We start from the raw sequence: 12,811 nt of genomic DNA, 5'->3' as shown, positions 1-12,811 counted from the left end.
TTCTTTTGTAAATAGAAAGCATGATAGGAAACAATCTTGATTCAAAAAGAAAACTCAAGTTATAAATTATCAAGATGTCAAGTAGTATATCATGGTTTACAAGAATAAGTTTCTTGTTAGTTAATAGCAAAAAGAATAGTAAAGAAATGAGAATATATTCGATGTGTATAAGAGTTATATGCACCAAACTATAGTCACAACTAGCTTTTTGTGCTAGAGGGAATGAATACGAAGGGAATCATCTATCCAATCCTATTCCATTCAAATGGTAAAAGCCTCCAAGACGGTATATTAGACTTATATTTCTGATGGATCTGTGTCTGGGCGTAAAGGAAGTACGGGTTATGTATTGGGAAATGACACCAGTATTTATGTTTTTGCAGGATGTGGATTCAGAACAGATCGAGCTTACAAAATGAGGCCAAGATAGGAAGGATACACAAAGACACAATTACTCACAGCTTATGGATGAAATATTGACAGAGAGCAAGACTTGGCGTTGGACAATTAAACATAGTATCTTTGGGATGATTGCTTGTACATGTCGAGGACAGACTCTCAGGATGCTCACTTGTTATGTTATCGAGTGTAAATTGTCCAGCACTGCATGGAAATTAGGAGGAGATGGATCATTTGCATGTACACGAGACTGCAAGAAAGAAAGCTATAGGGAGATCGACCAGTTGCAGAAGCTCCCCTAATTTGCAAATCGCAACAATACCAATTAGCATCCGCAGCGATCGCGTGAAACCAAACTTATCTCTGCTCTTCAACGACGACGACGACAACAAAAAGAGAGAGAAGGTTGCTTTGTTGGCCTGGAGATGCCAGCCTCATGGCATCCAATATTTGCCAAAAATGTGGGATGTGCAAAACCAAAACTTATTGCAGGAATCGACAGAATTAAAACACCAGGCAATTAACCCAAGCCATCAACATGCCACCATGACCCAATCAATCACCGCATGAATCTGTTTGAGGTGAGTTGACTGTCGAGTGGCTATCACAACTCTTCTATGTTTCCAACTTGAAATCAGCAGTGAAAGAGAATTAACAATAAGCAACCTGAGAAGTGCTACCATATTCCCAGGCAAATTTTGAGCAAGAACCTAAATAGTCCATAAGCCACAAAATGCAGCATGTTTGAGTTGATATAATCACATAAACTATCTAACCTTAGCAAAATGAGTGACGGGTATCAAAGATTTCACAAAACAATAAGCAACTGGAATCAACTTCTTATAAAAATGTTTGCCTTATTCCCAGGGAAGTTTTGAGTAGGAACCAAAATAGACCATAATCCACAAAAGAATATGCTTGATTTGGTATGATCACATAAATTGGTTAACCTTGCAAAATGAGTGATAGGTATCAAAGATTTTAGGGTAATAACATATTATCCCATGCAATTAGTTACCTTTAACCTTTCGATCCCTACACTATAAAAAAGTACATTGACATCCCTATAGTTAGGGAAGTGAAATATTTAAATTCATTCATCTGAACGTCGTCGATTTTATCAACGAAAACACAAAAACAAAAAAAAGAAAAGATAATTTAAATGTTTCAGTTGGTGGTGACAAACAACGTCGCTAGAGGGCCACGGGTAGCTGTTGTGGATGAGAGAGACGAGAGGTGAGGATTGTTCTGCATTTGCATCGACGCTTACACAATTACCGAGCAACCCTTTTATCGCTTTGCATCTGCGTTGGTGTCAATGCAGTTGCCAAACAACAAAAGGGTCGTCGATGCAGATGCCGAGTGATGTCGCACGACAACTGCGTCGACACTAACAAAGATCAAAGTGACACCACTAGACAATTACGTCAACGCCAACACATATGCAAAGCAACGAAAGGGTTGCTGGACAACTATGTTGGCGTTGACATAGATGCAAAGCGACCCTCACCTCTCGCCACCGCTCTTCTCATCCACAACAACCACCCGCGACCCCCAACGATGCTTTCGTCCGTCACTACCAACATCGTCCACGACCACTAACTGAAATAATAAAATTATCTTTTTGTCTTTTGTTTTCGTATCCATTGGTAAAACTATCGATGTTAGAAAAAATGGATCTAAATATTTCACTTTCGTAACTATAAGAATGCCAATGTAATTTTTTAAGTGTAAGATCCAAAATGCTAAAGATAACTAACTACAGAAGATAATATGTAATTAGTCCAAGATTTTACAAGCTAATATAATCTCTAATATGGTCCTTGATGATTTCTTTCTATGGACTCAAAACATATCGACTTGAGCTAAGAACACAAGTATTCCAACATCTGAACTCTACCAAGCCGTTAGAATGGGAATGGATTCCCAATATTTAAGTCCTGAAAATATGCAGAGTATCAAAACCAATTCATATCCACATCAGGAAGCACACCTGCAGCTAACGTAATCAGTTTTTCCAATTAACTTGTGCTTCATGTGTCATAGATTGGACAAACATGAGATGAACAGTTTCATCAGGTAAAAAGAGTCTCATCTTCATAGTCTATACAGACTCACCCATACCATTGGCAACCTCAAATATAGACAGAAGCTACACATCAAGTCTAATTATTTGCATTCATATAAACGACAATAATTTTACATAACAAAGACAATAGGCTCATCAACAAAAAAAGAACGAACATAAATATTTCTTCATGATAACACATATAAGAGGAAGAATAGCCTGACATTGTCCATTTTATTATGGAGTCCCATGTTTGCCTACTAAATTGTACTAATTTTAGATTCATTCACGGAGGCCAATAACTATGAGATCAAAATAAGAATTTTCAATCAAACATCGCATTACTAACTGCATTTGTCTAAATTGCAGATATTCTCAAGACAATAATTCAAGTCCAAGCAACAACATCAAAGTCAAAAGATCAAACAGATTGGGCTCAAAATAAACATTGCAGATTCCTATTGATGAGTTCAAGCAGATTCAAAAAGGAAAGCTCTTTGGTATAAAAAGAGACCGTCGATCGTGCAGATCAAGCGGTGAGCACTACAGCGCCACCGGCTGCCTTAATCTTCTTCTCGGCGATCTTCGAAATGAGCTTGGCCTTCACGACGACGGGGCGGTCCGGCGGCAGCATCCCCTTGCCGAGCACCTTGAAGTACCCGAACTGGGTTACGTCAATCAAGGGGGCGGCGGTGCCGTCCTTGGCAGCGGATTCCTTGACGGCGTCGGGGACGAGGGACCAGAGGCGGTCGACGTTGACGGCGGGGCAGTGGAACTTGTTGCGGAGGCGGTGGAAGTAGCGCATACCGACCTTTCCAAAGTAACCGGGGTGGTACTTGTCGAAGAGGATGCGGTGGTGGTGCATGCCACCAGCGTTACCGCGACCACCCGGGTGTTTCCGGTGCTTACCGATGCGCCCATGGCCGGCGCTCACGTGCCCTCGCTTCTTCCGGTTCTTCCTGAAGCGCGTCGTCATCGCCGCCGCCCCTCTCCTCCACTCTCCGCCGCTCCTTAGGGTTTGGGTTTTGAAGAGCGCAATGGAAATAAAAACCACGAGAGAGTAACTATTTATACCGACGTAGAATACCTATTGGCCGTCCGATCGAGAGAGAAATGGCACACGATTCAAAGCAACGTTCCGTGGGCTTAATGCGCTATGGGCTGCAATAATAGTCCGTCTCGACCCAATAAGAACTACACTCGACGATCGTAATACTATGTGAGAGTCTATAAAGGGTTTCTGATTTAGATTATGCTACAAATTTTAGTTCCAAGAAAGCATGTAAGAAGATATTATTCAATTATTCTTAGTCATGTTTCTTATATCAATAAGAAGAATAATTTTTCTGACTACCCTCAAAAATACAAGTACCCACCCATCACTAATTAACTTGATATGGCTAGGCGAGATAGTTAATTATAATTCAACATATAAAAATTAGTCAAATCGTAAGTGGTTAATTAAAACTCAATATGATAGTTTGATTTATTTTGATAGGTTGGTTAGTCAATAATAATATCGCGTCGTATATATACATACACATATACGTACATTCATATATATATATATATATATATATATATATATATAGCGAAGGTCATTATAGAGAATAAAAGGTGATAGATTTCATTATGCAATATGTTTTCCTGACTTATGTTATTTTCTTGGTGGTCATTATAGAGATAAGTATGTATCTCATTAATCGAAAATATTTATTATTGAGAAATGATACGGAGAAGGGTAAGAGAGGAAATATATGACATAAGAGATGCCTCTCAAGTGAAAAAGAAGATAAAAATATAATATTGTAACAATTATTGATGTATGAAATAAAAATAAGAAAAGACAATATGGCCATAAAGGATGATTTAAAATAAATAAATAAATAATAGTAAAGACCCTAAAAATAACAAAAAGGATATAAAGAGTAGGAGAAGCTATAATAGAGTTTTCCAATAATAGAAGATGATAATGATGAACACAGGGATGACAAAGAAAGAACAAAGAAATTATTTTAGGACCAGCTAATATGTTATCATTGGTGATGGCAATAATAGATGTGATAATCTTAGTATTATAAGGAGGAAATGAGAAATAATAATTAGATATTTTAGTGATGTACTATGAAAGATTGAAAAAAAAAATAGAACAAAGAGGTATTAGGAGAAAAATATGGAAAAGGGGAAAAATTATTAGTCTATACTAACATTTCCCTGTCAATTTTGAAATCATAAATAAAAATAAAAAAGAAAAGTAGTGTATATATATATATATATATATATATATATATATATATATATAGTAGGAAATAGTGAGTTCATTTGAAAAATGATGTATCAGAAATTTAAGTTTGAGGAGATTATCCTAAAAAAATGACACAAAGTAATTTCTACCATTAAAAAAAAAGAAATATTTTCCTGAATGCAGATGGGTCAAGCATTCATTGTCTCTTGTCAATAATAATTCCTGTTGGACCACTTTGAACATCTTTCTAGCTTGTACTTGAATCAACTTTATCCACATTATTGAATGCTTGCCCAAACTTTGCCCCCCATGTCCATTGTCAGATGCCACTGTGCCTGAGCCTAATGCATAAAAGTTCCACACAAAGGCCAAAGAGGAAAAATGATACAGGCTGATGGCAAGCAACTGCAATCAATCTTTCCCCCACCTTCATTAGATTTAGATTTCTTGTGCTCAATCCAGCTCCCTTCCCCACCTCAATAAAAGAGAATTATCACACCAACATGATTGCTTAGATTGCTCCATAAATCCATGCATGCTTGTTTATTTCAAATGATCACTTTAGGGGAATGCCACATTTCCACCAATGTAGATGCTAATGTCAAGCTTTTGGACCCAAGATGAGTGGTCACAAATCTTCATAATGTTATGTTCTCCAATAGTTAGACCAAATTGTTTTAATCTAGGCAGCATTAGATTAGTTTAGTGAAGCAATTACTAGGTTTGTTTATTAATCTTGCTACACTGAGTTAGGCAGGTGTAGGCAGAGCAGTCAATGTTTACTTTGTTCTGCAGCATCTTTTTGACCCTTCTAAACTCACATTTGAATGTAGTGCACTTGACATAATATAAGTTTTAGATATGAAATTAACAATCCATCTCCTTTCAGACAGGTGAGAAGTGATGCCCATCTGCTGTCCCAAATGCACTCATTTCTTTTGTATCTCTATCTGTCATGATTAAGTAGATGTCCCAGGATGCTCTGTTTCCAAGCTTACCATGTTGATGATTACAAGTCAGATGCTTACAACTCCAATAATGGATTGGAATGAGACTGCATGCAATGCTTCAGGCAGCAGATTAAGTAGGCTGCCTACATCTGTTCCTAGCTTACCATGTTAATTACAGGTTAGATGATGGCTGGCCACCATTGCTGTTTACTCCAAAAGTGGAGAGGAATGAGATTGCTTGCAGCGCTTGAAGCAGAGGCAGCTTTAATGGCTTCTTGGATTTTTCTGCAGAACCGCTTGTTGCAGTGATGAGCTAGTTTGGAAAGCTGCTGCTCTCAAATGCCCTCAGTGTGTCCATGGATAGACCCCAACTTCTCTCCATGCCTTGTCCTCTTGCAGCTGCAAAGTCCTTCTGCTACCGACCTCTGCCATTTGACTCGAATCGGAGCTCATGAACATATCATACATCTACAGCCCATCTCCTGTGATCACAAGTAGCACATGAATTGGCCATTTTATTTTCGACAATAATCAATCTTATCCCACCATAATCTTACCACCAATTGTGTAAGCATAAAAATAATTCACAGGCTTGAGCCACTTGGTCCATATTTAATACTGGCAGCCCCCATTTAAACCCAACCATGAGCTGTTTTCATTTGACTGCTATAAAGAATTAAAGGACGGATTAAAATATATATCTATATATATTTTTAATACATGAGACTCCTGTTAATATGAAATTTAAAAAGGATCAATATATATAATTCTATATTTAAATATTTAAAAATAGGTGTATTTGAAATATTATATATTTTCATAATTTTTATTTTGATTATAATTTCAAGATTTACTCATAATTATCATCCACCTCTCTCTCTCTCTATATATATTATATATTTAATATAATATATACGTACGTCAAAAAGAAGGAGAGTTACAATCTCCAGGTCTGCAGTGGCAGCTGCAGAGTGTTGCATATCCCGGAGCAACAGCCCTGATCGCGCCTACGTGGATGTCACGTGCGGTCTGCAGTACGTTGGCTCGCTCCCCCACCCCCACTGGCGCTGCCTAACCTACAATTCGGATTCGGATCAGATCCATCTAGGATCCAAATACGTGTGATCCGTCATGGAGATGCAATTGACTAGATTTTGATTCGGTAACTTCTAAGGATCCGTAATGAAGATCCATTGGATATTGGGTTATCGGATTTATTCCCTGACGGCCCCCGTTATATATGCTGCGATACATGGATGTTACGGGATTCGTGGTGTTATGTCGTGATAACGGACCGTGAGGATCATTGGCGACCGTTTTATGTGCTCCTTATAACGACTGTGAACGGCGGTGGAGGCGGTGTCCATATCCCTCGATCCGGTTACTTGCTTTCCTCCGCCGTTCCTCCGCATTTAAACGTGACGGCTCGCTCCTCCTTCCCTTATTGTTATTGTCGTATAGCTAAAGGCGACGCTTCTTCTTCCTTCATCGCCTATCGGTAGATTGTTATAGTGCTTCTGTTACGCTCGCACGAGACTGATGGCGGCAGAGGAGGGGTCCGGTGTACCGCCGAGCCCGCGGCCTCGGTCGCCGCCCCGGTATCCTGACCTCTGCGGGCGCCACCGGTTGCAGGCGGAGGTCCAGCTGCTGAGCCGAGAGATCAGCTTTCTCGAGGTAATTTTTTGTTGTTGCTGCTGCTGCTGATGGTTTTTTTTTTTTTTTGGCTCATGAAGGGTTTTCTTTGGTCTTTTGATTCCATTGAATGCCTGTGAAGATGTTGGCTTTGTCATGTGGTCCTGAGAGTGAGTTCTTAGATGGGACAACACAGTCATAGTTGAATCCTTTTCATCAGTGTGTGGGGGATGCACGTGCAGCACAGTGGGAGCGTGGAAGTCGATAACAATGTCAGATTTTTTCCCCCCTTTTCACTCTTTTTTTTCGTGTTGAACAATAGATACTGGTCAAGCTGAGGTTTTGCATTTTGAGATGAACCAAAAAGATCCGATGATCGGTAATATACTCGTTGTTGTTGGTGAAATGTATGAGAATACTGTTTGTGTGAACTTGAGTTGCAACATTGTACAAGAACAAAGTGCATAGACAAAAGTAAGGGAAGCGCCCTGTTTGTAAGTACATTGTTCAAGAGTTCTTTCTCAGTAGACAAGAAAAACTATAGAACCCCAGTTACTGCAGGATCTGCTGGTACTTGCCAAAACAAAAAGTGTGGCGGAAGATCACCCTTCTCTGTGTTGGTTATCTCTCTGTGGGAAAAATTTAGTGCACTCAAATAAATCTTTTCAAAAAAATTCTAATTTGTTCTATTATCTCTTGATATAGTAGCTTTCTTGAATATCTCTAATATAAAAAGTATAGGGGTTTTTCCATGTGCAAATTTTGCAACTTTTTTCTAGATGTCTTGGTTTTTCTTTTGTTAATATGCAAGGGTTTTAGGACCCTAAAATTTGTTGGTTTCTTTTCTTTTTTTGTTTTGTGTGTGTGTGTTGGGAGGGGGGGGTAAGACTCTAGGTTTGTTGGAGTTTTAAGGAATCTCATCGTTTCTCAAAATTACAATTTTCTTGTCTTGTGAGGAACGGATAGATGCATTTATCATTGACCAATTGTTACCGATACATCATGCTGAACAGTGTCAAGAACATTTGCAGTGGGAAGCATCCCTAATCCATCGAGTTCATAGAAGAAATAGCAGACCTTGCATGTAGATGAGCAGGATAGTTTCCTCTTAGCAGAACATGAAACACCAGCATCCTCATACTTCTCCCTCGATATGTTTGTATCCATAGAAGCCGGCCAGCAAATGTGCACATAAATCTTCCACTCCACATGATATGTCTGTAACGTAAAAACTATCAAACTACATCTTGTAAAAGAATAAAAACTGCTGTGGTTATTCAGTAATATAATTCTGTTGTTTGTGCTCTCCATAGTCCATAACTTGACACCAATACGTGTTCTTTCTCTTCTTTCTTTTACAATCAATTTTTCCAGCGAAAAAAGAGGACACATGATTGTTGTTATGAACTTCTTGGAGTAATGACTGTAGATGTAATTTCTTTATTTTTCCAGTCACTCAGGTTTTCGTATGCAGATATGTTCTCTATGATGCCTTTTTTTATCAGAAGTTCTTGAATATATGTATATATTTTGAGAAACTAATTACAACTTTATTTAAGTAGGATGAGTTACAGTCAGTTGAAGGACTCCAACCAGTCTCTGCATGCTGCAAAGAGTACGTTAGACTCAGTTATTGTTTTTCTTCTTTTGCAATCACAATGATCGATGGTTGAGATGGAAAACACGTAATAATGATGTTATTTGATATTATAACAATGTCCCAAATCATTTGAGGCATATTTTCTCTGGCCATCAACTGCATTTACCAGTTCTTATGGAGCCTACCATGAGTTAATAAAGACCAAATTCTTTTTTATTTTGTTACCTTTAATATCAGCAGAGCAAATAATTGCTATCATGATATTGGCAGAATTGATGACTATGTAGGGGCAAATCCAGATCCCTTAATCCCAATGTATGGTACTATAAACTCACTCTTTATATTGGACTTTCCTTTTAACATTGTACTTACAACATTCTCCGTAAATCAGATTTAAGAAGAGAAACAAACACCGCTGCATTTGGAGGTGGCTTCGGTAATTTCCAATTCTTTTAAATCCGCAATTTCTCTATTGGTGAAATGACTTCCAAAGTTGAAGTGTCTTATTTATTAGCTTTTCATGCATACAATATTTTTTTCCATATTGACCGTATGGATAAGCAACTATAAAATTTAGGACTACCAGAGAAGAGTTTATTCATGTTATTTAATCCTTTTTTTGAGTTTTTATAAGAAGTTCACTTGACAAATTTTCATACTGACTAATTGTTAATTAACATGGATAATAACTATTGTTCTGTGTTTAATAATTATATAGTAAAAAATCTTGCTGCTCATTATTCTTGTTGTAGGTACTTCTTTATGTGTCATGTGCTTGTCTTATCCCAGTAGCTTTAAAGCTTAGGTTGTAGAACCAACTCTTTTAAAAACCACGCAGTGTGGTAATTGGTGTTAAATTGTGTATGTGTATTGGATAAAGAGCACTACCATCATAACTTAGGTACTGTTCTTGAAGATATCATCATAGTTTGTGTATCATGGCAATAAATGTTTATCAATTTGTCAAAATATTTGTTGCTAAACATCATTCATATCATCCTTGATCACAAAAAGGAACTGAAAATCTTGGAGGAGGGAAAGATCCATCTCCTCTTAGAATGCAGTAGTATATGTAAGCATGAGGGATCTAAGTTCTGTCCGAGTTCAGAACAATGGGTCTGGTGGACATGTGAACAAAGGAAGAGAAAAAATGCACCAAAACAAATGCTTTTATTATTTACGATATATAAGCATGACGGATGCGAAACTGCCTGGAGCCTAAGAACAAACTAATTGATGTATCCCACATTGATAGTTAAAAAAATAAGTGAAATCTTGGAGGAGGAAAAGATCCATCTCCTCTTGGAATGCAGTAGTAAATGTAATCATGGCGGATCTATGTTCTGCCCAAGACCAGAACAATGGATTTTGGTGGACATGTGAACAGAGGAAGAGAAAAAATGCACCAAATCAAATGCCTTTAATTATTTAATCTATATAATAGAACAATGGAGTTGAGGTACGTGAAACTGGCTGGAGCCTAAGAACAAACTAATTGTTATATGTCGCCTTGGTCATGTGCAAACATGATGGTAAGTGAACTTTACAAAATCCTATGTTGATTTCTTTTAGATTTGTCAAGTTGCATCAGTGTTTGAAAATGGTCGAGGCAAGCAAAGAAGCAGTATCTTCTGATACAGATAAAAACTGAACTTAATAATTTGCTGTTTCATTCTTCAATTTACTTCTAAGAATGAATTTTGCTATGAGGTCAATATCTGCTTTCTTCTAGCATCCTTTATAACACACACACAGATAGAGATATATACACACACACACACCTTTGTCATATTGGTGATCCTCATACTAACTATAGTTGTTACTCGTAGAAAGCTTAAGTAATAACATCAAGTAAATTTGCTTTTCATATTGCTAGCCATTTAGTACATGCACCGAGAACTTGGTCTTTCCAAGTTTCTGTTTCGTATTGCTGAGATCTTAACATAGGGTGTTCTTTTGTGAGCAGAGCAATGGTTTGCTGCAACCCAACAAGGACTTGCTGCTCAGGTGATCAGTCGTGCCGGCGGAAAAGACCAAGTTGCACCTGTAAACAGAATTGGTCCTGCCCCTCATGTTGTGCATGCACACAAAGAAATTGCTGCAAGGTTCCCTGCTCCAGATTACATTGTGCCGTCCCAACTCTCTCGTGTCCTGGATATTCCTGTGGATGTGTTTGCTCTTGCTCCTTTGGAAGAAAAGTGTGCCTTTGCCCCAGATGTTTGTGTTGTATCAGCTGATGAATATGTGAATAGATTAATTTGATGCTCTTCTCTCAAGATTTCTTTTACATGGGTGTTTTTTCGCCTTTTTGGAATATTAATAATTGTTGTCATCACAGAATGATGGTGTAGTAGCCACTGTCATTCCCATAACAAAAAGTACTGAGTTCATTTTGTTGCCAGATTCACATGATGGTTTCATAACTTGTTTGGACCCAATGCTTATTTTAGAATTACTTTGTAATTCTATTTCTACCATTGCTTTAATATTTTTTGTGGTTAATATTTTCGTTATTAAGTTAATTTCTTGATCTTTTTCTTTGTGAATTAGCTAACATTTAAACATAGAGCTGGTATTTTTCTATACCTTAAATTTATCGTACATCTTGTAACTTCCATGATAATTCGATTGGATTCGAATGTGATCTTTTATAGCCAAGCAAGATCCGGATTGAAGAACAATACAATGTCAAGATCAAGCTTAATTTTTATTTACATGAAACTAGTCTTCTTGGTGACGGCGATCGATGTAATGAAGGAAGAGGGCATGGCAGGCCTGGTCGCACTGCTCAGCCAGCCAGCTTCAGAGGGCACACACGCCAGGTGAGCTCAAGGGTGTTAAGCCTGTTGATTCGGCGTTGGCTGATCACACGACCAAGATGGTGTGCGCTCCTTGCCGGCTGAGGCCAAGTTGGGTTCGAGAGCTGTGGCAGAGGAACAACAACTCGGTGTTTTTGTAGAACCATGAACGAGGAGATGGGTGGTGAAGACGAGTGCAGAATTTGGAGGGTTGTACGGAATTTGGAGTGCAGAACGAGGAGATGCGTGAGTTGGGTTGCGAAGACCAACTACTTCGTGCGAACATCATGTACGGCAGGAACAGCTCGCTCCGGCGTCAGTGGTGCAAAGCAATGGCTGCCTCCATCCATTATCGTTCCTCTTTCCTTCCTCCTGTCGGCAAAATATGGCCGGAAGAACGGAAACGAAGATAGTTTGAACATGAGACGCCAACATCCTCAAAACTTCTCCCTCGATATGCTTGTGCGCATGAATCTTCCACTCGATGTGTCTCTAACGTAAAACCTATCAAACTACTACAACTTGTAAAAGAACAACAACAGCTGTGGTTATTCGGTAATATACTTGTGTTGTTTGCGCTCTTTCACAGTCCCAGCCCTCGTGATGCGACACGTGTCCCTATTCCACCACAGCGACAGGCGTCATTTGTCAATTGGTGATAGTTTCTGTTTCGTATTTCACCCGCGTTGCTCTCGCCTCGTCCTGAAACAGCGGCACCGGTATTATACACGTAAAGACTTCACACGAATGACGTGGCTCAGGTCTATTGCGGGCGCCACCATCTCTGACCAACGGAATCACTTTACAATAGGCGGGTAATTTGGAACGAAGTGTTTTTGACATAAATTGCATTACATATCTGTCGTTGAATATAGTGTATTCACTGTTATGAATTTTGAGATAACACACGTGGCCATGTAAACAATGATCCTTTACATATGCAATTATCCACTCAGAAAACACTGTTGGGCCGCTTTTCACTACAATAAATATTAACTATTTTAAACTCCTAATAATATATTATACATATAATAACAATAGTTTTCCTTATAATAATGTTTTACAAGTAATATCATTTAGGATTCCAACTAATGTCAAATAATATCAAATCAACATATA

General features: G+C 38.4%; 2 protein-coding genes across 2 annotated transcripts; one reads left to right on the top strand and one right to left on the bottom strand.

Annotated features, from left to right (window-relative positions):
* Nucleotides 1-2,772: 2,772 nt before the first annotated feature.
* LOC135644726 (large ribosomal subunit protein uL15x-like) lies at nucleotides 2,773-3,520 on the bottom strand. The gene has a single exon (XM_065162591.1). It carries the CDS (start codon nucleotides 3,441-3,443, stop codon nucleotides 2,997-2,999), a length of 447 nt encoding a protein of 148 aa, XP_065018663.1. The 5' UTR covers nucleotides 3,444-3,520; the 3' UTR covers nucleotides 2,773-2,996.
* Nucleotides 3,521-6,978: 3,458 nt separating this feature from the next.
* Nucleotides 6,979-11,314, top strand: LOC135644496 (guanine nucleotide-binding protein subunit gamma 4-like). Its single transcript, XM_065162104.1, has 5 exons — nucleotides 6,979-7,336; nucleotides 8,857-8,909; nucleotides 9,165-9,209; nucleotides 9,286-9,330; nucleotides 10,861-11,314. The coding sequence occupies exons 1-5, from the start codon at nucleotides 7,202-7,204 to the stop codon at nucleotides 11,129-11,131; spliced, it is 549 nt and encodes a 182-aa protein (XP_065018176.1). The 5' UTR covers nucleotides 6,979-7,201; the 3' UTR covers nucleotides 11,132-11,314.
* The last annotated feature ends 1,497 nt before the right edge of the window (nucleotides 11,315-12,811 follow it).

This window comes from Musa acuminata, chromosome BXJ3-8 (assembly GCF_036884655.1).
Source record: "Musa acuminata AAA Group cultivar baxijiao chromosome BXJ3-8, Cavendish_Baxijiao_AAA, whole genome shotgun sequence".
Taxonomy (NCBI): domain Eukaryota; kingdom Viridiplantae; phylum Streptophyta; class Magnoliopsida; order Zingiberales; family Musaceae; genus Musa; species Musa acuminata.
This window is presented reverse-complemented; position numbering and strand designations above follow the sequence as displayed.